The sequence below is a fragment of the Lethenteron reissneri genome, chromosome 63 (genome assembly GCF_015708825.2).
Source record: "Lethenteron reissneri isolate LAM-NWPU_2019-01 chromosome 63, ASM1570882v1, whole genome shotgun sequence".
In the NCBI taxonomy this organism is placed as follows: domain Eukaryota; kingdom Metazoa; phylum Chordata; class Hyperoartia; order Petromyzontiformes; family Petromyzontidae; genus Lethenteron; species Lethenteron reissneri.
The window spans coordinates 1,224,632-1,251,320 of record NC_083841.1 but is presented as its reverse complement, the minus strand read 5'-3'; the positions used below and the strand labels follow the sequence as shown (position 1 = coordinate 1,251,320).

Below are 26,689 nucleotides of genomic sequence, written 5' to 3'. Positions count from 1 at the left end.
GATGGACGTCCCCTCTACATCCTGCGTCTGGGTCAAATGGACACCAAGGGGTTGGTCAAGGCAATGGGGGAGGAGTCCCTCCTGAGACACGTGAGATGCACACAAAGACAAAGATCCCCCGTGTAGCCTACGCAGACTGTTGGGGCAAGGGCTGTTCGTGAGCCCTTATTAAGGCCGGTACGACGCACCTATGAGGAGTGGTGTGGCCGGAACCATGCCTGGTCACCTTTGTCTCCCCAGTGCCGAGGTTTACACACCTTACCAGGTGCTTAATTAAGGCTGAGTTGACCTCGGGGAGGTCAGGACCGTTTTAAGATGTTCGTCACGGGTGTTCGCCGTGAGTGGGAATCGATCTTGGGTAGCCGGGTTCGTAGGCCGGGGCACTCACCACTGCACTACCCCTGTCCGCGTACGCGTGTGCACGTACACACAAAGACAAAGATCCCCCATATAGTCTTAACAAACGGTTGGGGCAAGCGCTGTTATCGAGCACCTATGAAGGCCGGCACGGCACACGAGGGGGTGGGTGACCAGCACCACACACGGCCGCCTTTGTCTCCCTAGTGGCGATGTTTACACACCGCACTAGGTACTCATTTGAGGCCGAGTCGATTTAGGGGAGGCCCAGGACCGGTTCAGATAATCATCACTGTTTTTGGCCGTGAGCGGGAATCGAACTCGGGCCTTTGCAGCGTAGCGCCAACCGCGACACTCCCGCTCGCCACACACGTACACAAGATGCACACACACGTGACACTTACACACGTGACACTTACGCACGCACACAGTGCGTGACCATTTTTCTCGATGGAACGGCTCTACGGAGCGTTATCAGTGAGCACCTATTAAGGCCGCTGCGATGCTGCTGTGTGTGGGCTCAGGTGCTGTCCATCAACGAGGAGGGCCTGCGCAGGTGTGAGGAGAACACCAACAACTCGGGGCACCCCATCAGGTGACCGTGCAACCGTTAAGTCCACTCTGACAAAAAACGGACACACGCGTGCACACCCACACGCGTGCACGCACACACACGCGGGCACAAACACCCTTGCTGTGCGGCGAGTGTCTCAAAAACACGAGCTCTAGTAATATTAGCACTAACACTAGCCCTAACAATAATCACTAAGCCTAGCACTAACAGTAGCCCTCATAATCCCTAACACAATTGTAGTGGCATCGGCGGATGTGACTGCATGTTGCGTGAAGCCGGCCTGTGTGAGGCACCACACACGCCGCTCACACCACCTACAGCGCTGCAGTGGGAACGCAGTACCAGCCCTAGCGGGTGCCTGGCACTGCACTCCACGTGCGGTGCCAGGCTCTGGGGGTCAGGGGGCGAGAGTGCCAGGGACGGTGCAGGGGCACGCAGGGGGCCATGGCACTCCGTGTGAGCCCGGATGCCTGGTGACCGAGGTACCGGTCCGGGGGCCACGGGACCAGGAGCAGGTCCCTCTCGAAGGCTCGAGAAGGGCGGCGTGCCTCGGGGCGGAGTCAGTCCCGCCACGGGCAATATCAGCCGGGGAGGGCCCTGAACGGGTCCGGCAGCTGTTGCGAGAATCGAGACGGAAGCCGTCACCCGGAGTAGACCTGCCCGACTACAGGAGCCGGACCCGAGCCGGGGTCCGGTCCGAGATAGCCACTCCGTGTGAGCTCGGGTGAGCTTGGGTGAGCTAGCGTTAGCGAGGGTGAGCTAGCGTTAGCGAGGGTGAGCTAGCGTTAGCGAGGGTGAGCTAGCGTTAGCAAGGGTGAGCTAGCGTTAGCAAGGGTGAGCTAGCGTTAGCAAGGGTGAGCTAGCGTTAGCTAGGGTGAGCTAGCGTTAGCTAGGGTGAGCTAGCGTTAGCTAGGGTGAGCTAGCGTTAGCTAGGGTGAGCTTGCGTTAGCTAGGGTGAGCTTGCGTTAGCTAGGGTGAGCTTGGGTTAGCTAGGGTGAGCTAGCGTTAGTGAGGGTGAGCTAGCGTTAGCGAGGGTGAGCTAGCGTTAGCTAGGGTGAGCTTGGGTTGGCGAGGGTGAGCTAGCGTTAGCGAGGGTGAGCTAGCGTTAGCTAGGGTGAGCTTGGGTTAGCTAGGGTGAGCTTGGGTTAGCTAGGGTGAGCTTGGTTTAGCTAGGGTGAGCTAGGGTGAGCTAGCGTTAGTGAGGGTGAGCTAGGGTGAGCTCGGGTTAGCTAGGGTGAGCTAGCGTTAGCTAGGGTGAGCTAGCGTTAGCGAGGGTGAGCTAGGGTGAGCTAGGGTTAGTGAGGGTGAGCTAGGGTGAGCTTGGTTTAGCTAGGGTGAGCTAGCGTTAGCGAGGGTGAGCTTGGGTTAGCTCGGGTGAGCTTGGGTTAGCTCGGGTGAGCTTGGGTTAGCTCGGGTGAGCTAGGGTGAGCTAGCGTTAGTGAGGGTGAGCTAGGGTGAGCTCGGGTTAGCTAGGGTGAGCTTGCGTTAGCTAGGGTGAGCTTGGGTTAGCTCGGGTGAGCTAGGGTGAGCTAGGGTTAGTGAGGGTGAGCTAGGGTGAGCTTGGGTTAGCTCGGGTGAGCTAGGGTGAGCTAGCGTTAGTGAGGGTGAGCTAGGGTGAGCTAGGGTGAGCTAGTGTTAGCGAGGGTGAGCTTGGGTGAGCTAGCCCGGAGGGGATGCCTCCCTTCGTGTTTAGGGCTTCATTGTTAAATGCACGTGTTGCCTCTAAGAAGTCTCTGCCTCCCTGGTGCGAACCACTACTTGAAAACAATCCCTCGCCATCGCCGCCTTGACACAGGGCGTCGGCACGCTGCGGCTTCACCATCTCACGCCTGTGACACCAGCTGCTCCCCCAGTTCTTGCGCGGCTCCCCTAACGTAACGATCCGTCTCCCCTTTGGGCCGTGCCCTTCCCACGCCGCCGTCGCCGCGGCAGCTCGTGGACGTGCCTGGTGGACCTGGAGGGCCTCAACATGCGGCACCTGTGGCGGCCGGGCGTCAAGGCCCTGCTGCGCGTCATCGAGGTGGTGGAGGCCAACTACCCGGAGACGCTGGGGCGGCTGCTCATCGTGCGAGCGCCCCGCGTCTTCCCCGTGCTCTGGACCCTGGTGCGTGCGTGCGTGTGTGTGAGCGTGCGTGCGTGTGTGTGAGCGTGTGAGCGTGCGTGTGTGTGTGTGAGCGTGCGTGCGTGTGTGTGTGAGCGTGCGTGTGTGTGAGCGTGCGTGTGTGTGAGCGTGCGTGTGAGCGTGCATGCGTGTGTGTGAGCGTGCGTGCGTGTGTGTGTGAGTGTGTGTGTGAACGTGCGTGTGTGTGTGAGCGTGTGTGTGAGTGTGCGTGTGTGAGTGTGTGTGAGCGTGCGTGTGTGTGAGCGTGCGTGTGTGTGAGCGTGCGTGTGTGTGCGTGTGTGAGTGTGTGTGTGAGTGTGTGTGTGAGCGTGTGTGTGAGCGTGTGTGTGTGAGCGTGTGTGTGTGTGAGCGTGCGTCTGCATAGTGCGATGTGTGCCGGGCGTGGTGCTGGCCACCCGTCTGCTCGTGTGCCTTTCCGGCCTTCATCGGTGCTGTTCTGTTATAGGCTATCGGAGGGTCAAACTTGATTTGAGGGTCTTTGTCTTTTGCATGTGTGCGTCACTCACTTGGTGGGGAACGGTAGTGGTAGCGGTTAGCCCGCGAATAGCACTTGCCCCAACAGTCCGTTAAGGCTATACGGGGGGCCTTTGTCTTTTGTACAGGTCAGCCCCTTCATCAACGACAACACGCGGCACAAGTTCCTCATCTACGGTGGAAACGACTACCAGGGCCCCGGCGGCCTGGTGGACTACATCGACAAAGACGTCATCCCCGACTTCCTGGGTGGAGACTGCCTGGTGAGGGTGTGACGGTGTGAAAGTGTGACGGGTAGAGTGATAGTGTGAGGGTTTGGGGGTGTGAGTACGGGTGTGGGTGAGGGTGTGAGTGAGGCTGTGAGTGAGGCTGTGAGGTACAGTGTGAGTGAGGCTGTGAGTGACGGTGTGAGTGAGGGTGTGTGAGAGGGTGTGTGAGAGGGTGTGTGAGAGGGTGTGAGTGAGGGTGTGAGTGAGGGTGTGAGGGTGTGAGTGAGGGTGTGTGAGAGGGTGTGTGAGAGGGTGAGTGAGGGTGTGTGAGAGGGTGTGAGTGAGGGTGTGAGTGAGGGTGTGTGAGAGGGTGAGTGCTACGCCACGAACCCGGTGACCAATATCATTGACGATTATCCGAACCAGTCCTGGACCTCGACTCAGCCTCAAATGAGTACCCAGTGCGATGTGTAAACACCGCCATGAGGGAGACCAAGGAAGTCAGGCGTGGTGCTGGCCACCCACCCCCTCGTGTGCCGCGCCGGCCTTCCTAGGTGCCGCTCGCTAACAGCACTTGCCCCAACAGTCTGTTAAGGCTACACGGGGGATCTTTGTCTGTGTGCAGTGTGACGTTCCGGAGGGCGGCCTGGTGCCCAAGTCGCTGTACCGCACGGGGGACGACGCGGAGCACGGCGACGACATCCGCCTGTGGACGGACACCATCTACCAGTCGGCCTGCGTGCAGAAGGGCGCTCCGCACGAGGTGCCGCTCACGCACTCGCGCTAACACACACACACACACACGCTAACACACACGCGAACACACACACACACCCAAACACTCACGCACACGCTAAAACACACACACGCTAACACACGCACACGCTAACACACACACACACAAGCACACAAGCCCCAGCATGTGTGGTCAAGAAGATCACCGCGGTCCATTGCACGACTGAGCTTGTACCGTCAAGGGGATACACCACCCAGGAGACGAAGAAGACCACTCGGCCACACGGTTGTGAGTGGGACCCCCCTCTCCCGCTGCCGCCCCTACCCCTCCCGACTCGTCTCAACCCCTCCTACCCCCCCCCCCATCCCCCAACTCCCCGTCTCAGGTCGTGATCGACATCCCCGAAGCGTCGTCCGTCATCACGTGGGACTTCGACGTCATCAAGGGCGACGTGGCCTTCAACCTGTACCACAGTCGCCGCGCTCCTGCGCCCACGCGCAGCGCCAGCAGCGGCGGCGTCTGCGCCGGCGTCGGCTGCGTCGGCCTCGTCGCCGGCGGCGGCGTCGCCGGTGTCGCCGGCGGCGGCCTCAGCGGAAGCGCGTCGCTCGGTTCGGCGATTGCCTGCGCCGGCGGCGGCGGGGCCGGCAGCAGCGTGGAGAGGAGCTGGCAACAGCAGCAGCTGCAGCTGCATCACCACCAACAGCAGCAGCAGCAGCAGGGCTGGGTCTACAGCCCCGTGGAGGCAGCGCTGCACTGCAGGGAAGGGGAGAGCATCCAGGTGAGTGCAAAACTAGCGAACGAACTCGCCCCTTTGATATCTCTGGGACCATTTTTGCCAGTGTCCAAAATGATGTAAAATAAGAATAGCTTTTACCCTTTGTGGCAATACAACAGTTGTCAAGGTGTTCAAACACTAAATCGATACCTTTTGCAAGGTATCAAGTCTGCACTAACCACAGGTACTTGTGGCAAAACATTGGCGTTTGAACATCTTAACACCTGTTTTATTTCCAGACGGGGCAAAACCTGTTCTTATTTGTCATCCCTCTGTCGACTTTGCCGTGCTAAGCCCGCCGATACACGTCGCCTCTAAAAGAAGAGGCCACCGCTCGCGACAGCTCAAGCGCTCGTCAAGTGGCGGCCGCCACCCTCCTGTCGGGCCACCCACCCGCCCCGCCCCGTCGCTCGCGTGCCGTCCCCGCGACGTCCGCCCCCTCGCCCCGACGGACCGTTCCGCCGAGGCTCCGCGGGCTCACCTTTGCGTGCGTGCGTGTGTGCGTGTGTGCGTGTGTGCGTGTGTGCGTGTGTGCGTGTGTGCGTGTGCCAGGGCTCGCACGTGGCACGCTGGCCGGGCCGCTACGTGCTGCAGTGGCGGCTGGCCGGGGTGGGGGCCGGCGGGGGCTCGCTGCCCCGCGTGGACGACGTCATCGCGTCGCTGCAGCTGCCCGGCACGCACAAGGGCAAGGTGATGTACTACACCGAGGTGCTGGCCTCACACGACTTCAGGTGAGACGCGCGCTGCGTACACACGCTGCGTACACACGCTGCGTACACACGCTGCGTACACGCTACATACATATATACTACACACGCTACATACACTACATACACACGCTAAATACATATATACTACACACACTACATACACTACATACACACGCTGCGTACATATATATACTACATACACTACATACACATTCTGCGTACACGCTACATACATATATACACTACATACACACTATACACGCACTACATACACTATATACACACTACATACACACTATACACACTACATACACTACATACACACGCTACGTACACACGCTGCATACATATATACTACACACACTACATACACACTATACATGCACTACATACACTATATACACACTACATACACACTACACACACTACATACACACGCTACACACACACTACATACACACTGCACATACTACATACACTATACACACACTACATACACACTGTACACGCTACATATATATATATACTACACGCACTACATATACAACATACACTACATACACACTATACATGCACTACATACACTACATACACACACTACACACACTGCACATACTGCACACACGCTCATGTGAACATGCTAATCGCCACCCTCTGTGCGTGTGTGCGTGTGTTTTTGTCTGTGTACGTCTGTCCATCCGTCCGTCGTCCCGTGTCTCAGGGGCTCCATGACGAGCCTGGAGTCCTGCCAGAGTGGATTTTCACAGCTGAGTGGAGGTACAAATTCTTCTGGAGCTGGATCCATGGCCTCCAGATAGACAGGAGGCCTCGGCTCCAGGAGACCGGGTCTCAGGGTCTTGAGACTTGGCTCCAGGAGTCTTGAGACTTGGCTCCAGGAGACCGGGTCTCAGTGTCTTGAGACTCGGCTCCAGGAGACCGGGTCTCAGTGTCTTGAGACTCGGCTCCAGGAGACCGGGTCTCAGTGTCTTGAGACTTGGCTCCAGGAGACCGGGTCTCAGTGTCTTGAGACTTGGCTCCAGGAGACCGGGTCTCAGGGTCTTGAGACTTGGCTCCAGGAGACCGGGTCTCAGGGTCTTGAGACTCGGGTCCAGGAGACCGGGTCTCAGGGTCTTGAGACTCGGGTCCAGGAGACTGGGTCTCAGTGTCTTGAGACTCGGCTCCAGGAGACCGGGTCTCAGGGCCTTGAGACTTGGCTCCAGGAGACCGGGTCTCAGGGTCTTGAGACTCGGCTCCAGGAGACCGGGTCTCAGGGTCTTGAGACTCGGCTCCAGGAGACCGGGTCTCAGTGTCTTGAGACTCGGCTCCAGGAGACCGGGTCTCAGTGTCTTGAGACTTGGCTCCAGGAGACCGGGTCTCAGTGTCTTGAGACTCGGCTCTAGGAGACCGGGTCTCAGGGTCTTGAGACTTGGCTCCAGGAGACCGGGTCTCAGGGCCTTGAGACTTGGCTCCAGGAGACCGGGTCTCAGTGTCTTGAGACTCGGCTCCATGAGACCGGGTCTCAGGGTCTTGAGACTCGGCTCCATGAGACCGGGTCTCAGTGTCTTGAGTCTCGGCTCCAGGAGACCGGGTCTCAGGGTCTTGAGTCTCGGCTCCAGGAGACCGGGTCTCAGGGTCTCCGATAATTAAATGAAATATCACAACGAAGAAGCAGGGGGGGAGCCTCATCAACGAAGGTCCTACACAGGAGTTCGACTCCCGGTCAGTCTCGCTGCCAAGGTGTACGTCTGCTGCCAGAAAGAGGCTCCTGTGAAGGAATATAATTGTTAAATATACACACACAGCACATCACACACACATCTGTATACACACACACATCACACACACATCTGTATGCACACACACATCACACACACATCTGTATGCACACACACATCACACACACATCATACACACATCATACACACATCTGTATACACACACACGTACATTCATGTGTATACAGGGCTGTCCTTAGGGGTCGGTGCAGGGCCCGAGGCAAATCCCACCACGCGGACGCCCCGCCTTCAAACTAAACCGCAGGTATTGCATTTGACACCGTGACGTGAAAGCGCGTTGACCCCCCAAAGCGCAAGGCCTGATTCACTACCCTGATTAACCGTCACCCGAGGGACGGCTCTGCATGTGCGCGCACACCAACACAATCATCACACATGCACGCTGGTATACACAAAGATGAAGATACCCCGTATAGCCTCCATAGACTATTGGGGCAAGTAGTGTTTGCGAGCAGCTATTAATACTGGAACAAAACGACGTAGTACACACACAAAGACAAAGATCCCCCGTTTAGCCTTTAACAGGCTGTTTGGGCAAGTGCTGTTACTTAACAGCTGTGAAGGCCGGCACTGGCACACGAGGGGGTGGGTGGCCAGCACCACGCCCGGCCACCTTTGTCTCCCCAGTGCTGATGTTCACACACTGCACACCAGGTACTCATTTAATGCCGAGTCCACCTAAGGGAGGTCCACGACCGGTTCAAGCATTCGCCATTGAACCCAGTGCGCTAACCGCTGCGCCACCGCTCCTGACAGATGCACATTAATAAATGTACACGACTATAAATCACGTACACATTCATACAAACACACGCACACGCGCGCACACAAACACACACGCACACGCGCGCACACAAACACACGCACACGCGCGCACACAAACACGCGTGCGCGCACACAAACACACACGCGTGCGCGCACACAAACACGCGCGTGCGCGCACACAAACACACACGCGTGCGCGCACACAAACACACGCGCGCACACAAACACACGCGTGCGCGCACACAAACACAACTGAACAATGTTTAATTATGAAAACAAGTCAACGTTATCATCTTTGTGAAAACATCTCTAAGAATAGTTTTGTCTGTAACTCTGACCTCTGACCTCCCATGGGCTTGTGTGGCGAGTTGTCGTAGGTCGGAGAGCACGAAGGACATCGTTCACCCACCCACCCACTTGTTTGTCTGGGTCTATAAAACTAGCCACACATTGTGGGAAGCCAATAGTGGCTGTCTGTTCTTTGGATGGCCTGTCCCTGACATGGGAATGTGGAATTGCCACTGCTGGCTGAGGGCTGCAAACGGAGGTGGCTTTCTGTTCACAGAACAGAGAGACGTTCTGAGACTAAAATAATACGACCGGCATCCCGGGAGGAAATCAGAAAACCACCAGGACACGCGCGAGGATAATATTGACACCTCCACACAGATGGATTCAAGAATCCGTTGTCGCGTTGCCATCTTCTGGCCACCTCGTTAGCCCCGGCGGGTTTGGGGTATTTTCACAGATGGGTGCGATCCGGCCCAACCCCTGCGGTAAATCACTTGAGCTCGCAACCAATCAATTGGAAATTCGGCTCGATGTCCGAACATCGGAATGTCTCCCGTCGTCGCCACCCTCGGCCGTCGGCCAGCGGTGGAAATTCCACGTTACGTTGACAGGGGGGGGGCCCAGGCTGTCCGCAGGACAAAGGAACGCCGTGGGTTTCGGCGGTCGGTTTTGGCGAAGCCGACGAAAGGAAACGTCACGGGAGCGCCGATCGCCAGGCTGTGAAACAAAGTTCCTCATATCGGGTTCACGGTACCCGCGAACAAAACAACTCCTCAACTCCGGCAAAGCCTCGCCGAGTCACGAGGCCAAGTTGACGCGAGGGTGCTGCTGCTGCTGCTGCGGCTGTACTGCAATGTGCGGTCCGGTGTGTTCAATCGCTTGGAGTCCTGCTTGGCGAAAGGGAAGCGGGAGTACCCAGACACTGCAGACCCACCCACCGCGTGTACTCGGGGCTCACGCGCAACGCGGTAATTTACCAAGACGGCATTCGGTCGCACAGAAGCTATTTGTGAGACCGTTGCGAGCAGTTGGCTTAGCGGCGAGCTGAAACAATCGTTGGTGATCAAGTTTTCCTTGTTGGGTTAGAGACCGTGTAAATGTAAGCGCGTCGTAAAGCCGCGTCCGCGCGGCATGGCCGATCGTGAAGGTTTGTCACGTGGAACAGGACGTGCCAATTGGTTTCGGCGCCTCCAACTAGCACGGTGGGCTACGTACGGTGCAAAAAAAGTTCAACGTACGTAGCTCCACTGACTAAGAGAGCCGCCGTGGATCTCCCGGCGCGGAAGGTTCGGCCGAGTCTCCTCCAATCCCCGTCCGTGCAGCAGTGTCGGTACTCCGGCAGGTCGCGCGGTGGGGTAGAGTGTGGGCGGTCGTGCGGTCAACGTGGAGGAGTAGGCCAAAGCACCCTCGCGCGAGCTCTCGCCCGTGCAGGGCCCTGCCTCCAGCAGTGGCGCACGCGGGGAATTGCAGGCCTGCGCCTCTACCTTTCCCGCGCCGAGCACGGCAGGTGGCACCGCTGCATTGGGCCGCCGCGGGTGTCCTCTGAGTTCGCCTGCAGTGCTACCGCGCGCACAAAACACAACCCTTCTTACGTCAAATTGCAGTCGGCCAAACAACTGATGAGGCTGCGGCAGCGGCAGTAGCAGCAGCAGCAGCATGCTCCTGAAAGCGAGTCTCGGGGACTCGCTCGCGAGTTGCTTTCCCGTGTAACCACGCGGCGTTGCTGCGAGTCCGAAGCACCTGCCCCAGCTCCGGGGGGGTCGGGCCTCGCTCCCATCGTTGGGCAGTCTCTCGCCCGCCCTGCCGGCTTATCTTGCATTTCTCCTCTTGCCACTTGAGACAGAGAGACAGAGAGCTTTGTGATTAAGGTCGCTAGGAATATGTTAATTTGCACAACTAACATTTCTGTTTTACGTCGATTGTTTAAAGTAGGAGGCAACCCAAAAACGGAGCTGAAAGTCCGCGTGGAAGTCGCGTTTGTCGGGGTGCCCGGGCGGCCCGGCAGAGCCGGAGACGATGATCCACCACCGCTGACGTCCTGGGTTCTGATCCAGGTCATGTGCGCACACACGCGCCTAAAAAAAAAATCCGTAAATGTTAAACACTTATTTGGCCTAAATTCCAGCACTTGAGAATTACGAAAAATATCAGTTTGACGGGCAAACGGCACTCGCGTGGGGCAGAGCGGGCAGGTAAGCGCCGCCCTCTACCGCGTGTGGAGCGGAGGTCGCGCGATGAAGGGGACCTCGCAGGTAGCTCTACGACACCCACTTGTTTCCGTGGCGGGTCCGGCGACTGACTCTGGACGGCCGCTGTGCGTGAGGCCCACGACGCGACCGCCGGTAGCGCGGTCGGGACACGCGGTCAGAGGGAAACGCAAAACGTTAACATTTGCGTTTCTCGCCGAGCTTTTTGGCGTTGCCACCGGCGCACACCGATGAGGAGGAGGGTGCTGGTAGCTACCCGGGAGGAGCTGTTGGTTCTTGGGTTGCCCGACTTTAAACGCTCTGTTGTTGTTGTTGCTGCTTCTCACTCGGACATCGTAGCAGATTAATGTCTTGAATGCCTTCTGTTGGCCGCGTTAAACGTGTTAGAATCGCTCGTGGGAATTGGACAAAGTGTTGTTTTTTCTCTCGCCTAGCTGCAAAAAATATTTTTTGTGAATCTTGGAAAACATATTTGTATATAGATATATAATATTAATATTGATTTATTCAATGTAGTGAAGTTGAGTGTAGTTACTAATTCAGCACAATGTATGTGTTTGCTGGGGGGTGTGTGTAGGGTTGATTGTGTATGTGGTCTTTGTGTACATGTGTCTGTGTGTGTGTCTGTGTGTGTGTGTATGTCTAATGGTGTGTATGCGAGTGCAAGTTAGGAGGAGCGGCAGTGTCGTGGTTAGCGCTGCGTTACGAACCCGGCGACCCCAGTTCGATTCCCGCTCACGGCCAACACCAGTGACGATTATCTGAACCGGTCCTGGGCCTTTCCTAGGTCGACCCGGCCTCAAAGGAGTACCTGGTGCGGTGTGTAAACATCGCCACTGGGGAGACAAAGGCAGTCGGTTGTGGTGCTGGCCACCCACTCGTGTGCCGTGCCGGCCTTCAAAGGTGGTCGCTAACAGCACTTGCCCCAACAGTCTGTTACAGGCTATGCGGGGGATCTTTGTCTTTGATCTCGTGTATATGGTTGTGTGTTTATGGGTCTGTTTGTCTAGGTGTGTATGATCGTGTGGGTGGGTATGCAAGCATGTTATGTTTGGATGTGTGTGTCTCGTGTATTTGTGTGTACTTGAGTTAATGGTGGATAAATGTGCAAAACGTATGATGTGCTTGAGTGGGGAGTGGTGGTGCAGTGGTTAGCACACTGCACTCCGAAGCCGGCGACCCGAGTTCTGATTTCCGGCCACGGCTAACATCGGTGGTGAGCGATATCATTACTGGTCCTGGGCCTCCCTGCGGTCGACTCAGCCTAAAGTGAGTGGTGTGCAAACAAACATCCGCACTGGAGACCAAGGTGGCCGAGTGTAGTGATTGCCACACCATCTCATTGTGGGCCACGGTGGCCTAAATAGGTGCTTGCTGACAGTGCTCGTCCCAAGAGGCTGTTAGAGCTCGACTGGAGGTTTGTGTCTGTACACAAGTGAGCTTGTCTGTGTGTCCGTCATGTGTGTATGTTGACCTTCCTTCGCACCGTACGTAGCCAACCATGCAAACCGGAGGTGCGGCATGGTCGTAGAGACATGTTTATTATTATTTGTGTATGTGTTTGTTAACTCGTAACACCTGGGTATGTCCCGCAAACTCCCTATCGGTGAGCCTCGCCACTCAATGTGACCTTAACGTGCACCTAGCCTGGCGCAGACGCCGTGGCAACATCACTGCCACTTGGCGGTGAATGGCAGGCGCAGTTGTACGTGTGCAGTGTGTGACTGTGTGTGTGTGTGCCTTCATGTATACGGGGAGTGGTGGTGTAGCGGTTAGCGCGCTCCGCTACCAACTTGGCGACCCCGTTTCAATTGCCGCTCACGATCGATAACAGTGGCGGATACTGGAACTGGGCCTCCCCTAGGTCGTCTCGGACTTGAATGAGTCCCCTGGTGCAGTGCTTAAACATCAGCGCTGGGGAGACAAAGCTGGCCGGGCGTGGTGCTGGCCCCCTACACCGCCCCCTCCCCCGTGCGCCGAGCTGCCGGCCTTCATAGGTGCTCGCTAACAGCACTTGCCCCGACAGTCCGTTATAGGCTTACACGGGGGATCTTTGTCTTTTGTATGCGCCTGTTTCGTTGTTTTTGTGCGGACGCCTTCTGTGCGTTCACGTCTCTCTCGAGAGAGATTATCAAGTGGGAGTTTGTGGGGTTTTGCTGCTAAACGCGTTTGTCCTCTCGGCCCCCGGCTTAAACCCCCGAGTCTGCTTTACACCTGTTCCCCGATACCCTGTGCGGCCTCTATCTCCCTCGAGCTACTCAACATTGACCCTGCTCAAACACGAACCCATATGTCGCCGTGAAGACGCCCTATAAACTAACATCTCTGCCCCGTAAACCTCCCAATTCTGTAAACCCTGAACCTTAAAACTGCTTCGACCTGAAACCCACGAAACCTTAAACCCCAAACTTCTAAACTGTTGATTCCCAAACACCCCGCCAAAAATGTAAACCACGATCCTTAAAAACGAATTCAACCTTAAACCCGCTAATCCTTCAACACACAAGGGCCGATCGAATAATCATGATGATTAAAAACAGCCATCTAATAACGCTTAAACCTCCGACCTTTAAACTATTACAGTTTAAAATCAATACCTTAAACTTTTAAACACTTAATCCAGTAAACCGTGTATCCTCTAAACCCACTAAATACGATAAACCCTTAAGCCAGATCTGGGAGGCTTCTTCAACCGAGGGGAGAATGAGACTTTCACTCCCTTAGCCGGGCGGCGGTGGTGGCGCGCCCGGCTGTAATCCAGACCTCATCATCCTGTTGTCGCATCGCGCATTGTTCGGAACTATGTCCAACGTTTCGTTCCGAGACCTAGACAATTTTACTGCCAGGTTGAAATTACCCCCCCCCCTCACCACCATTCCCACCACCTCCCCCTCTTGTACTCCGCGTTTAAAATGTTTTCAGTTCTTCACGAAGTCCGTGTGGAGCGTTTGTGTCGATGACGAGAATCGGCCGTCAGGAACCACCTGAATGTGATTCTCTCTGAGCCCTCGGCACCTGAGAAAACCTGCGATCGAGAACCCCCTTGGGGTCTGGGAGTGTCACTCCCTAGGGTGTGTCATGGCTGTGCCAGGCACACAAGCACCGCTGAGATCTCCACTGAAGTCCTTGGTTCTACGCGGTTGTCACAGATGCCGAGCCAGTCCCGCCGAGATCCGGTGTTCGATCCCTGGGTCGTTATTTAGTTGTGAAAAGTCTCGTAGCGCTTGCAAGGTATTATGGGTCTTTAACAATAATGGTCAGCTTCATTAACCTTCCATCCCTGTGAACAGGTAACGTTGGGCCAGTGGGGGGCGGGCAGCGTTGTCGTGGTGACTGGGAGTGTCGTCTGTTCACCTGCATAGCACTCTGTTCAAACCGTAGTCCGGTCCCGTTGTGTTGCTCTGCAAAGAGCTCTCTGCATACGCATTTTCACTTTCTTTGATTTGGCCATTTAGAATGTGTGACTTCTAAATGCAATAAACAAAACAAAATATTTTATCTCAGTTCCGCTTCCACGTGCGACTTCTTCTTCTTGAAGCGAGCGGAAGAACGCCGTCGCGACGCCGACACGGAGCTTGGCGGCATCGAGTTTGTGTGCAGGTGCTGAACGCGTGATCGTGGCCACGGATACCGTGAGATGCGGTGACGCCTTTGGGGGGGTTAGGGGTAGATAGACCACGGCCGGTAATTAATTTCGACATTCAGTGGACCACCTGGGTCACCAAACTAACAAATGAAAGAGTACAGCAGTGGAGCAAGTAGCAATTGAGATTTTTTTTTTAACTATGACATGAGACATCGAAAATACTGCACAAACGTAAATCACTGTCAAATATTCAAATGGATTCCCTGTAGCAGATATCGACTTGGACAAACGTGACTGATTATATATATGCAAAGTAAGTTACAGAAATGTTTAACACGTAGCAGGCTTTCACAACCAATATCCATAATAGAGGTTGTTTGGGTTAGATCGCGTAAGTATTTTAATCTGTCGTTAAACCCGCCACCACCCGACACAGCCAACTAGTAAGGGTTGTCACGTCAACAGAACGTGGCCAATTCGTCACGAGTACAGCACTAACCGGTTGTGTGTTGGAGAGCCAAGCCACAACAGTTACAGAAGTATTAAACTGATGTATGGTGACTTGCACTGACATGGAGTAAACACGGACAAGGATGCATTTTTATAAAAACATTCCTGTGGAGGGAGCTGGTAGGAACGTTGGGTTGCTCGGTCAGTGGCCAGGGTCTACGGCGGCGTGGTGTATTCCGCAAATATGCCCGACTGTGAGGGCGGGTACAAGCCGGCGTGAGTAGGTTAAACGTTGAGTTTTATAAGGGCATCACGGGGTGACCAGCCCCTCCCCACCCAGCCCCACCCCTCCCACCCCCCACCCAGCCCCTCCCCACCCAGCCCCTCCCTGCACGACGGACGGACACAACAATCCCCTGTGGGCTGGTCTATCCAGGAGGTGCCTACCAGTATAAAATAGATGTTTTCTCCTACATGCACTTTGCAAGTGAAGTGACAATATTGAACAATGTCAAGTTGTGATAGCGATGGTCGATCATGAGAAGGGAATAGCAGCCCAAGGAGTGCACCACCACCCAGAGCGAAGATGTGAAGCTCATGCGGCATTCGACTTTCATCCAGCAGTGGAATAGGTCGGCGGTTCTCACCCGGGGGTACGTGAAGTGATTTATAAATGTGATCAATTAAAATCATACATGAGTCATCGGTGAATAATCACGTATGAATATGCCGATATAAAAGACATTTCTAAACTCATTGATCGTAAGCAATGTTGGTTAGAAGTCGTCAGTGAGAGCGAACGAATTACGTCACGCGTGCAGAGCGTCCCTTGACTTAGCGAGTTGGGGTGAACCTCACGAAATGGACAATTTGTTAAAGTGTTGATGCTCGTTGTGCGTACGTTTATTTGTCAGAAGCAGCCATGTTGGGTCAGGCAAGGGAGTCGTTGCTCGGTTGAAACTAAAGTCAACAATGGGGTACAGAGACCCCTCGACTTACACACATTCGACTTACGAACTTTCAGAGATATGAACAAACCTGAACGTACGTCCAGTGGCAGTTCGGACTGAGTCGTAAGTTTAACCGCCGCGCAATAGATGGCGGTGGTGGCATCTACATCTCCAGAACGTGAACAACCAGTGGCATCTACATCTACAGAACGCGAATAACCAGTGGCATCTACATCTACAGAACGTGAAGAACCAGTGGCATCGACATCTACAGAACGTGAAGAACCAGTGGCATCTATATCTGCAGAACGTGAAGAACCAGTGGCATCTACATCTACAGAACGTGAAGAACCAGTGGCATCTACATCTACAGAACGTGAAGAACCAGTGGCATCTACAGGAGATACGTTTAAAAACATCCACCGTGTTTAGTGTACATGCCAAATCACATGTTTGGAATCGACAGGAGTAAAGTTGGACTTACGAACTGGCCTGGAACCTAACTCGTTCGTAATTCGAGGAGTCGCCGTAGTTCCAGGAGCCACAGGCGGCTGAGAACGACTGGGAACAGATCTTGCTTGAGGATGACGTACCCCGAATCGATTCCCAACAGAATGACCGGCAACCGCTTAAACGATTCCTCAGATTGCACAGAATGGATTAGATTCCGATTCTCCGTTCAAGTGCAAATCGATTGCGGGTGGCCGTTTGTAAGTGATCGTCGGGAATCGATGCATGTACACAACCCCGACAAATCGATTCCCGAAGCCGGTTCCGCATCCCGTCGCAGAGCCCCGGCCGACCGGGGGGACCTCGCCTAGAAGCCCGTGCAGGCTTCACGCGGCTGCCGCTTGTAGGCCGCGACGGAGCCGCCGTCTCGGGGTCGTGGAGTGGAGGCGGAGGAGAAGCGATGGGGGAGGCGAGGAAGGAGGAGGCGGAGAGTGCGAGCAGGCGGGAGACGACGGTGCTGGCGGGGAGGTCTGACCCGTGAGTGTCTCGGCAGCGAGTGTCGTGTGGTTTGTGTGGCGTGGGGAGCGGTGGCGCAGCGGTTAGCGCGCTCCGAACCCGGCGACCCGGGTTCGAGTCCCGCTCACGGCCACCACCAACGCCGGTGAGGATTATCCCCTAGGTCGACTCGGCCTCAAATTAATGCGGTGTGTAGTAAACATCGCCACTGGGGAGACAAAGGCGGCCGGGGGTGGTGTTGGCCACCCACCCCCTCGTGTGCCGTGCCGACCTTCATAGGTGCTGCTACTCGCTGTCAGCACTTGCCCCTACAGTGTGTCAAGGCTACACGGGGGGCCTTTGTCTTTGCGTGCGTGCTAATGGTGTTGTTCAGCGTTGAATAGTGAATCAGAATCTTTAACTTCAGAATCAGGATCTGCGTTTAGCCGCAGCGGCTGCAGAAGCAGCAGGAATCCGATGAGCTGTAAAGCGCTTTATCACTGGAGTCAGGTATAGAAGTACAACAACAAGCAGCACAACAACAAGCAGCACAACACAGACACAGCACAGACAGCACAGACACAACACAGACACACCACAGACACAGCACAGACACAACACAGACACACCACAGACACAACACAGACACACCACAGACACAGCACAGACACAACACAGACACAACACAGACACACCACAGACACACCACAGACACACCACAGACACAACACAGACACACCACAGACACAGCACAGACACACCACAGACACAGCACAGACACAGCACAGACACACCACAGACACACCACAGACACAACACAGACACACCACAGCCACACCACAGACACACCACAGACACACCACAGACACAACACAGACACAACACAGACACACCACAGACACAACACAGACACACCACAGACACAGCACAGACACACCACAGACACAACACAGACACACCACAGACACACCACAGACACACCACAGACACGACACACCACAGACACACCACAGACACACCACAGACACAACACAGACACAACACAGACACAGCACAGACACAGCACAGACACACCACAGGCACACCACAGGCACAGCACAGGCACAGCACAGACACAACACAGACACAGCACAGACACAGCACAGACACCACAGACACACCACAGACACAGCACAGACACAGCACAGACACACCACAGACACAGCACAGACACAGCACAGACACAACACAGACACAGCACAGACACAGCACAGACACAACACAGACACACCACAGACACAGCACAGACACAGCACAGACACAACACAGACACAGCACAGACACAGCACAGACACAACACAGACACACCACAGACACAGCACAGACACAGCACAGACACAACACAGACACAGGACAGACACAGGACAGACACAACACAGACACACCACAGACACAGACACACCACGGACACAGACACAGCACAGACAGGGGGTACTTCGACGTTTCAAGTCGTCGGGGGGCCCACAGAGGGATTTCCCCCCCTCGATAGACACCCCTGGCTGGTCATTCCATAAAGACCGGGGAGACAAAGGCCGCCGGGCATGGTGCTGGCCGCCCCCCCCCCCCCCCCGTGTCCCATGCCAGCCTTCTTCGGTGCTACTCACTAACGTGCACTTGCTCCTGCAGTCTGCTAAGGCTATACGGGGGATTTTTGTCTTTGTGTGTGAATGTGAGTGAACTTTGTGAATGTGAATGTGAGTGAACTTTGTGTGTGAATGTGAGTGAACTTGTCTTTGTGTGTGAATGTGTGAATGAACTTTGTGAATGTGAATGCGAGTGAGCAGGTACGGTGGGTTGACGATCCTCATCAGTTCCACGGACACCACCGACGTGGAGACATTCAGAGACCAACTGAAAGGTTTCAGATTCTGCCTCTTCCACATTCCTGTGACCCGGGCCAGGCACATACCATCATTTGAACACCACGATAGGCATGCACGACATTTAAACAAGACGTGTGTGTGTGATTATGGTTGATGTGCCCATTACTGTGTGGTATTTTGTTATCGTGTTAGCGTTATGGATATTAAGGGTAGTATTGTTGATGAGGGTTAGGATTATTGTGAGCACAAGTGAAAGGGGTTATCATTAGGGTTACTCAATGGGTCGACATGTAAGTCTATGAGTCTCTGTGTGAGTCTATGGGTTTCTGTGTGAGTTTATGGGTCTGTGTGAGTCTGGGTCTCTATAGGAGTCTGTGGGTCTCTGTGTGAGTCTATGGGTCTGTGTGAGTCTGTGGGTCTCTGTGCGAGTCTGGGTCTCTATAGGAGTATGTGGGTTTATATGTGAGTCTGTGGGTCTCTGTGTGAATGTGGGGGTCTATGTGAGTCTACGGGTCTCTCTGAGTCTATGGGTCTCCATGTGAGTCTGTGAGTCTCTGTGTGAGTCTATGGGCTTCTGTGTGAGTCTATGGGCTTCTGTGTGAGTCTATGGGTCTGTGTGAGTCTATGGGTCTGTGTGAGTCTGGGTCTCTATAGGAGTATGTGGGTCTCTGTGTGAGTATGTCGGTCTCTGTGTGAGTCTGTGGGTCTCTGTTAGTCTATGGGTCTCTGTATAAGTCTATGGGTCTCTGTTAGTCTATGGGTCTCTGTATGAGTCCATGGGTCTCTGTGTGATTCTATGCGTCTCTGTGTGAGTCTTAGAGCAGATGTACATCAGCTATGGGATCTGGTGGAGGGTAGTAAGTGAGGGTAGCGATGTGTGGTGGTGGTGGTGGTGGCGGCGGCGGCGGCGGCGATGGTGGTGGTGGCAGCGTTGATGGTGATGGTAGTTAGTGGCGGTGGTGGTGATGTGGTAGTAGTGGTGATGGTGGTGGTGGCGGCGATGGTGGTGGTGGCAGCGTTGATGGTGATGGTAGCTAGTGGCGGTGGTTGTGGTTGCAGCGATGGTGGTGGTGGTTCCATCAACGGCTTTGGCCACGATGACTTCTTGATCGTACCGTGATGAATTATCGTGCCAACCTCCTGTGGACGGTGCCACAGACTCGCTGTTCGCGTGGAGCCTCGAGGGGGTGCGTGGCCTCTGGCTCTGCCTTCCCATCGAGCGTGCGGACCTGGTCCCCGTCGCCGTGAAGGTGAGCGGACATTCCACACTCCCGTGACGAGTGCCGGGAATACCCCCCCCCCCCCCCCCCCCGTAGCACGACAGCACTTTCTCACCTCCCCTCTGCGTAGGATGCTACCCTGACAACTAGGCCGCAAAGAAGGCTGCGCTCTGTCAGGTGGGTGAGGCCAATCAAAGACATGATCAGAGCATGTCACCGCATGCACTGTGCGTGGTTGACGCAGTCACTCGATTCCTTGCGAAAGGTTTCTATTTGGGGTTTTAACATCTTAACACAAGTCCTGTTTCATTGCCGGAAAGGGTCAAACCTAAATCTTGTTTTTCATACTTTGCTACTGGCAAAAAAGGTCACATGGTATGGATGCTACCCTGTTTACCCACCCACCCCCTCACATGCCGTGCCGGTCTTCATAGGTGCTACTCGCTAACAGCACTTGCCCCAGCGGTCTGTAGAGGCTACACGGGGGATCTTTGTCTTTGTGTGCGCAGTGCGGGTTCGTCTACCATCACGCGCTGCCCTCCTACTGCATGCTGACCGCATGGCTGCCCCGAGACTCACCCAGCACCCTCCCCGCCTACGCCTCTCACTACGTGGGTGAGTGTGGGTGAGCGTGGGTGTGGGTGAGTGTGGGTGTGGGTGAGCGTGGGTGAGTGTGGGTCAGCGTGAGTGAGCGTGGGTGTGGGTGAGCGTGGGTGTGGGTGAGCGTGGGTGTGGGTGAGCGTGGGTGTGGGTGAGTGTGGGTGAGCAAGTGTGGGTGAGCGTGGGTGAGTGTGGGTCAGCGTGGGTGAGCGTGGGTGAGCGTGGGTGAGCGTGGGTGAGTGTGGGTGAGCAAGTGTGGGTGAGCGTGGTGGTAGCGGAGTGGAGTGTGGGTGAGCGTGGGTGTGGGTGAGTGTGGGTGAGTGTGGGTCAGCGTGGGTGAGTGTGGGTCAGCGTGGGTGAGCGTGGGTGAGTGTGGGTGAGCGTGGGTGAGTGAGTGTGGGTGAGTGTGGGTGAGCGTGGGTGAGCAAGTGTGAGTTGAGCAAGTGTGGGTGAGTGTGGGTGAGTGTGTGTGAGCGTGGGTGAGCGTGGGCGAGCGTGGTGGAGCGTGGTGGAGCGGAGTGGCGTAGGGGTGACGCGCATCGCAGCCCGCTGATGATAATGGTGATGATGATGTAGGGGTTGGGGGGCTCGTTGTGACTGGTGATGTTGATGGTGGTGGTGATGATGGTGATGGTGGTGATGATGTAGGGGTTGGGGGGCTCGTTGTGACTGGTGATGGTGGTGGTGGTGATGATGGTGGTGATGGTGGTGGTGATGATGTAGGGGTTTGAGGGCTCGTTGTGAGTGATGATGTTGATGATGGTGGTGTTGGTGGTGGTGTTGGTGATGATGATGGTGGTGGTGTTGATGGTGGTGGTGATGATGGTGGTGTTGATGGTGATGTTGATGGTGGTGGTGGTGGTGGTGATGATGGTGGTGGTGATGATGGTGGTGGTGGTGTTGGTGATGATGATGATGGTGGTGGTGATGTTGATGATGGTGATGTTGATGTTGGTGGTGGTGTAGGAGTTGGAGGCCTCGTGGTGAGTGGTGAGGGCCTCGTTCTGCTCATTCAGGAGAAGTTTGCCAAGGGCCACGGCTGCTGGAAGCTCCCGGGAGGTCACGTGGAACCCGGTGGGGTCATACACAGTACAGTACAACGCCCCTGCGTACAACGTGCCGACGATGTGAACCCAACGACCCGATATTTATCGCCAAAATCAACGTTATCTGGTGATGCTGCGGCTGCCACGGTGGCGGTGGTGCACAAACAACAACAACAACTGAACACCTTAGTCAACAACGCTGTGCGGCCTTAAATTAAAAATATATATCGTGGGCGACGTTTCGGACAATGTCCCTCCTTCGTAGCACGTATACATCAATGTCGCTTGTTATATAATTTTCATTTTAAGGACAAGACAAAGATCCCCCGTATAGCCTGAACAGACTTTTGGGGCAAGTGCTGTTAGCGATGAGCAGCACCTACGAAGGCTGGCACGGCATACGAGGGGGTGGGTGGCCAGCACCACGCCCGACCGCCTTTGTCTCCCCAGTGGCGATGTTTACTATGCACCCCACCGGGTTCTCATTTGAGGCCGAGTCGATCTAGGGGAGGCCCAGGACCGGTTCAGAAAATCGTCACATGGTGTTGGTGGCCGTGAGTGGGAATCGAACTCGGGTTGCCGGGTTCGCAGCGCAGCGCTAACCACTACACTACCACTTTTAAGGGCACACACCTCACACACACACCCCACACACCCTGCACACACACACACCCTGCACACACACACACACCCTGCACACACACACACCCTGCACACACACACACACCCTGCACCAGAGGTCGCAAACGGGTTTTGATTTCTTACCCGTACCCGGCCGCACCAGGGTCGCAAACGGGTACCCGTACCCTACCCGATACCCGGCTACCCGTACCCACTAAACACTGAGGAACGTGTTGAGTGTTTTGTTGTCTGTCTGTTGAACTTCTTTCGCACCGTACGTAGCCAACCGTGCTAATGGGAGGTGCTGGGAAATTCCAACAAACTAAACACAAAAAGCGGTTCTAAAGAATCGAGTTTTCTATCTGGATGATTTAAAAAGTACACGCAGCTCCACCGGCTTCCTAATATCGGAAGGAGGAGCGTCCCAGAAGGCCGCAGAAGCGCACCCGAAAGCGCCGCGCGACGATGCGGTGACCGCCGCCTTCATCCGACGGCCGAGCCTAAAGCCGCCGCCGCCGCTGCCGGCGCGGCGATGACATCGCGGCGATGACATCGCGGCGATGACATCGCGGCGATGACATCGCGGCGATGACATCGCGGCGATGACATCGCGGCGATGACATCGCGGCGATGACATCGCGGCGATGACATCGCGGCGATGACGAGCGGCGATGACATCGCGGCGATGACGAGCGGCGATGACATCGCGGCGATGACATCGCGGCGATGACGAGCGGCGATGACGAGCGGCGCTCGCGTGACGGTGTGTCCACCTCTTGTCCCCCCACAACCACCTGTCCCCCCTGCGACCCAGGGGAGGACCTGGGCGAGGCGGTGTGCCGCGAGGTGCGGGAGGAGACGGGCGTGAGCGTGCGCTTCCGCGCGGTGCTCGCGCTGCGCCACATGCACCGCTACAGCTTCGGCGCCTCCGACCTCTACTTCGTGTGCCTGGCGCGGCCACTCACGCGGCGGCTCCAGCCGTGCCCCACCGAGATACACGCCTGCACATGGGTCCCGGTAAGCATGCGCACGCACGTGTGTGTGTGTGTGTCGACTCAGCGGTGTGTGTGGGTCTGTAATGGTGCACGTGTGTGTGTCTAATGGCGTGTGTGTGTTTGTGTGTAATGGTGTGAGTTTGTGTGTATGTCTAATGGCGTGTGTGTGTTTGTGTGTCATGGTGTGAGTTTGTGTGTATGTCTAATGGCGCGTGTGTGTTTGTGTGTCATGGTGTGAGTTTGTGTGTATGTCTAATGGCGTGTTTGTGTGTCATGGTGTGAGTTTGTGTGTGTGTCTAATGGCGTGTGTGTGTTTGTGTGTAATGGTGTGAGTTTGTGTGTATGTCTAATGGCGCGTGTGTTTGTGTCATGGCGTGTGTGTGTTGTCGTGGTTCGTGTGCTGCGCTACGTACGTATGGATGTTTCACTTCTTTCGCACCGTACGTAGCTACCAAGCCGGCAAACCGAGTTTGTATTCCTGCTCACGGCCACCAACACCGGTGACGATTATCTGAATCGGTCCTGGGCCTCCTCCCCTAGGTTGACTCGGCCTCAAATGAGTACCTGGTGCGGTGCGTAGTAAACATCGCCACCGGGGAGACAAAGGCGGCCAGGCGTGTCGGTGCCGGCCACCCACCCCCCACGCACCTTGCCGGCCTTCGTAGGCGCCACTACTCGCGAGCAGCCCTTGGCCTGTGTGGGCTACACGGGGGACCTTTGTCTGCGCGTGTAGGTGAGCGAGCTGCCCTCCTACATCTCCCCCTCGTCGTCGTCGTCGGCGTTCCACTGGTGGCTTGTCCGCGTCTGTCTGGACGCCGTCTCCTCGGGCCTCGTCATCCGCCCGCTGGACGGGGACGCGAGCCCCGCCTCGTCGCGCGCCCTCGTCTACACGGCGGGGGCGGGCGGGGACCCCCCAGAGACCCCCCAGAGACCCCCTAGAGACCCCCCAGAGACCCCCCAGAGACCCCCTAGAGACCCCCCCCGCCGCCCCCGCTCGGGGGTCCCCGCGGACCCCGCCGGGGAGAGCCCCGACGGCACTGGTGCGACCGGGACCCCCCCGGGAGACGAGGAGAGAGGGAGCCCCGTAGACCCCCCGGCAGGGATGCCAAGGTACCCCAGTAGAGAGGCGATTAGAGACCCCAACACAGAGACCCCTGGGGGGGACCCCAATAAAGAGACCCCGAGAGACCCCAACACAGAGACCCCTAAAAACCTCAGCACAGAGACCCCTAAAAACCTCAACACAGAAACCCCTAGAGACCCCAACACAGAGACCCTTAGAGACCCCATCACAGAGATCCCAACAGAGACCCCTAGAGACCCCCAGAGACCCCCAGAGACCCCCAGAGACCCCAACACAGACCCCTAAAAACCTCAGCACAGAGACCCCTAGAGACCCCATCACAGAGATCCCCAGAGACCCCTAGAGACCCCCAAAGACCCCCCAGACCCCCAGAGACCCCCAGAGACCCCCAAAGACCCCCAGCGACCCCCAGAGACCCCCAGAGACCCCTAGAGACCCCGATCCCGAGTCCAACTCAGACTCAGATTGCACTTTTTGCTTGATGCTAAGATTTGTGAAGTTGAATGTTTTTAAATATTATCTTGTATTCGGAATGACTCGATGTGGCCCAGCGAGTTGGATAACGGAGTCGGCGTGAATGTGAGCGTGCTCACGTTAACAATGTCCGTAATGATCATTATGCTAATTTACTTTGTGGGACAAGTGCTGTTCGGGGAGCTCCTGTGAAGGCCGGCACTGTGGCACACGAGGGGGTGGGTGGCCAGCACCACGCCCGGCCGCCTTTGTCTCCCGAGTGACGATGTTTACACACCGCACCAGGTACTCATTTGAGGCTGAGTCGACCTAGGGGAGGCCAAGGACGGGTTCAGATAATCGACACCGGTGGTGGTGGTGGTGTTGGTTTTACGGCGAATACTCCTGCAGCGTTACCCAGAGCGGCCCGCCCGAGTTGAACCGCGAACAACAAGAGCCTTGAAGTGGATCACCCGAGTTCGATTGCAGTTCAGCCTCGTTGAACACGCCGCTCGTAGTCGTCGTCGTAGATGCGTTCCTGGAAATAAATAGTTTATCAAGCTTACGAATGGTGTGGTTATTGAACAGTGGTGGCGTGGTTGTGGTGACAGGCGGGCGGGCGGGTGGGAGAGGCTCAGGAGAGGGTTGGGTTAGTCCAGGGATTCGGCTACTAAAATAACAAGTTCATTTTTTTGTCGAATTTGGTAACAACAAAACAACAACTCAGTCTTTTACCCTTCTATCTGGCAACAAAACTGACACCTTTTTTACAAGGAGTCATGTTTGCATAGACCACATAACCTGCAGTCATAATGCAAACAAAAAACATAACTCTGATAATGTATGCACTGTTCTTGAAGTTGATTGGTCCACACCCGAGACAGCTTTCCTTAGAGCCTAGTCTCACATCAACTTCAAGGACAGTGCAAATTATCAGAGTTATGTTTTTTGTTTGCATTATGACTGCAGGTATTGTGGTCTATGTAAACATGGCTCCTTGTAAAAAATAGGTGTCAGTTTTGTTGCCAGATAGAAGGGTAAAAAACAAATTATCATATATTTACTGACAAATGAGGTTCCAATGGTGGAACAACTCAGTCTTTCAAGATTCCCCAACGCACCGCGGCGGTGAATACGAGAGGGTTGGAGTCCTTCATGAGCCACGATGCAAGTCCTCCAAAGAGCCGCGTGTGGCTCCCGAGACGTCTGCCGTGTCGATGCGTAAACTCCATATTCCTGTGGCGGGAGCCAGTCTCGCCGGATGCCACCCGCCGTTTGACTTGCCACGAAATTGGCGCTTCGAATCGATCTCGGGAGACACGATGGGCGCTTGCCCACCCTCTCAGCACCGCCAATGTCATCAGCTGGTCGGTGAAACTTGTAAACGAGTCGTGCAGGATTGCAGCAGCAGCAGCTGAAATGTTTGGTGATGTGACAGAGAAGAAGGGCTGTACATATCCACGCCGAGGCTGAGAAGGCAAGCTGGTGGAATGCGTCCGATCTGCCCGCATCTGGGTCGCGAGCAGATCCGGAGGTTGACTTACTCACCCACCAACTCACCCATTCATCCACTCACCCACCAACTCATCCACTCACCCACCAACTCGCCTACGCATCCACTCACCCACCTACTCACCCACCTACTCAGCCACTCACCCACCAACTCACCTACTCACTCACCCACCAACTCACCCACCCACCAACTCACCCACCAACTCACCCACCCACTCATCCACTCACCCACCCACTCATCCACTCACCCACCAACTCGCCTACTCACTCACCCACTCACCCACCAACTCGCCTACTCACTCACCCACCAACTCACCCACCCACTCGCTCAGAACCTGCAGGGAGTGAA

General features: G+C 55.6%; 2 protein-coding genes across 3 annotated transcripts in view; both read left to right on the top strand.

Moving 5' to 3' along the window:
- The window catches only part of LOC133358857 (SEC14-like protein 1), a 33,857-nt gene extending 19,338 nt beyond the window's left edge, over nt 1–14,519 (top strand). For both annotated transcript variants that reach the window (XM_061577312.1, XM_061577311.1), the window contains 8 exons: nt 2–90; nt 882–952; nt 2,864–3,035; nt 3,656–3,790; nt 4,362–4,499; nt 4,858–5,250; nt 5,800–5,978; nt 6,679–14,519. In XM_061577312.1, the coding sequence (XP_061433296.1) occupies nt 2–90; nt 882–952; nt 2,864–3,035; nt 3,656–3,790; nt 4,362–4,499; nt 4,858–5,250; nt 5,800–5,978; nt 6,679–6,775 (1,274 nt within the window). In that variant the 3' untranslated portion in view covers nt 6,776–14,519. The remainder of the gene's footprint in view (nt 1; nt 91–881; nt 953–2,863; nt 3,036–3,655; nt 3,791–4,361; nt 4,500–4,857; nt 5,251–5,799; nt 5,979–6,678) is intronic.
- Nucleotides 14,520–16,731: 2,212 nt separating this feature from the next.
- LOC133358840 (uncharacterized) lies at nt 16,732–25,389 on the top strand. Its single transcript, XM_061577288.1, has 7 exons — nt 16,732–16,989; nt 18,771–18,844; nt 19,968–20,059; nt 20,539–20,644; nt 21,596–21,703; nt 23,111–23,313; nt 24,025–25,389. The coding sequence occupies exons 1-7, from the start codon at nt 16,913–16,915 to the stop codon at nt 24,658–24,660; spliced, it is 1,296 nt and encodes a 431-aa protein (XP_061433272.1). The 5' UTR covers nt 16,732–16,912; the 3' UTR covers nt 24,661–25,389.
- Nucleotides 25,390–26,689: the final 1,300 nt, after the last annotated feature.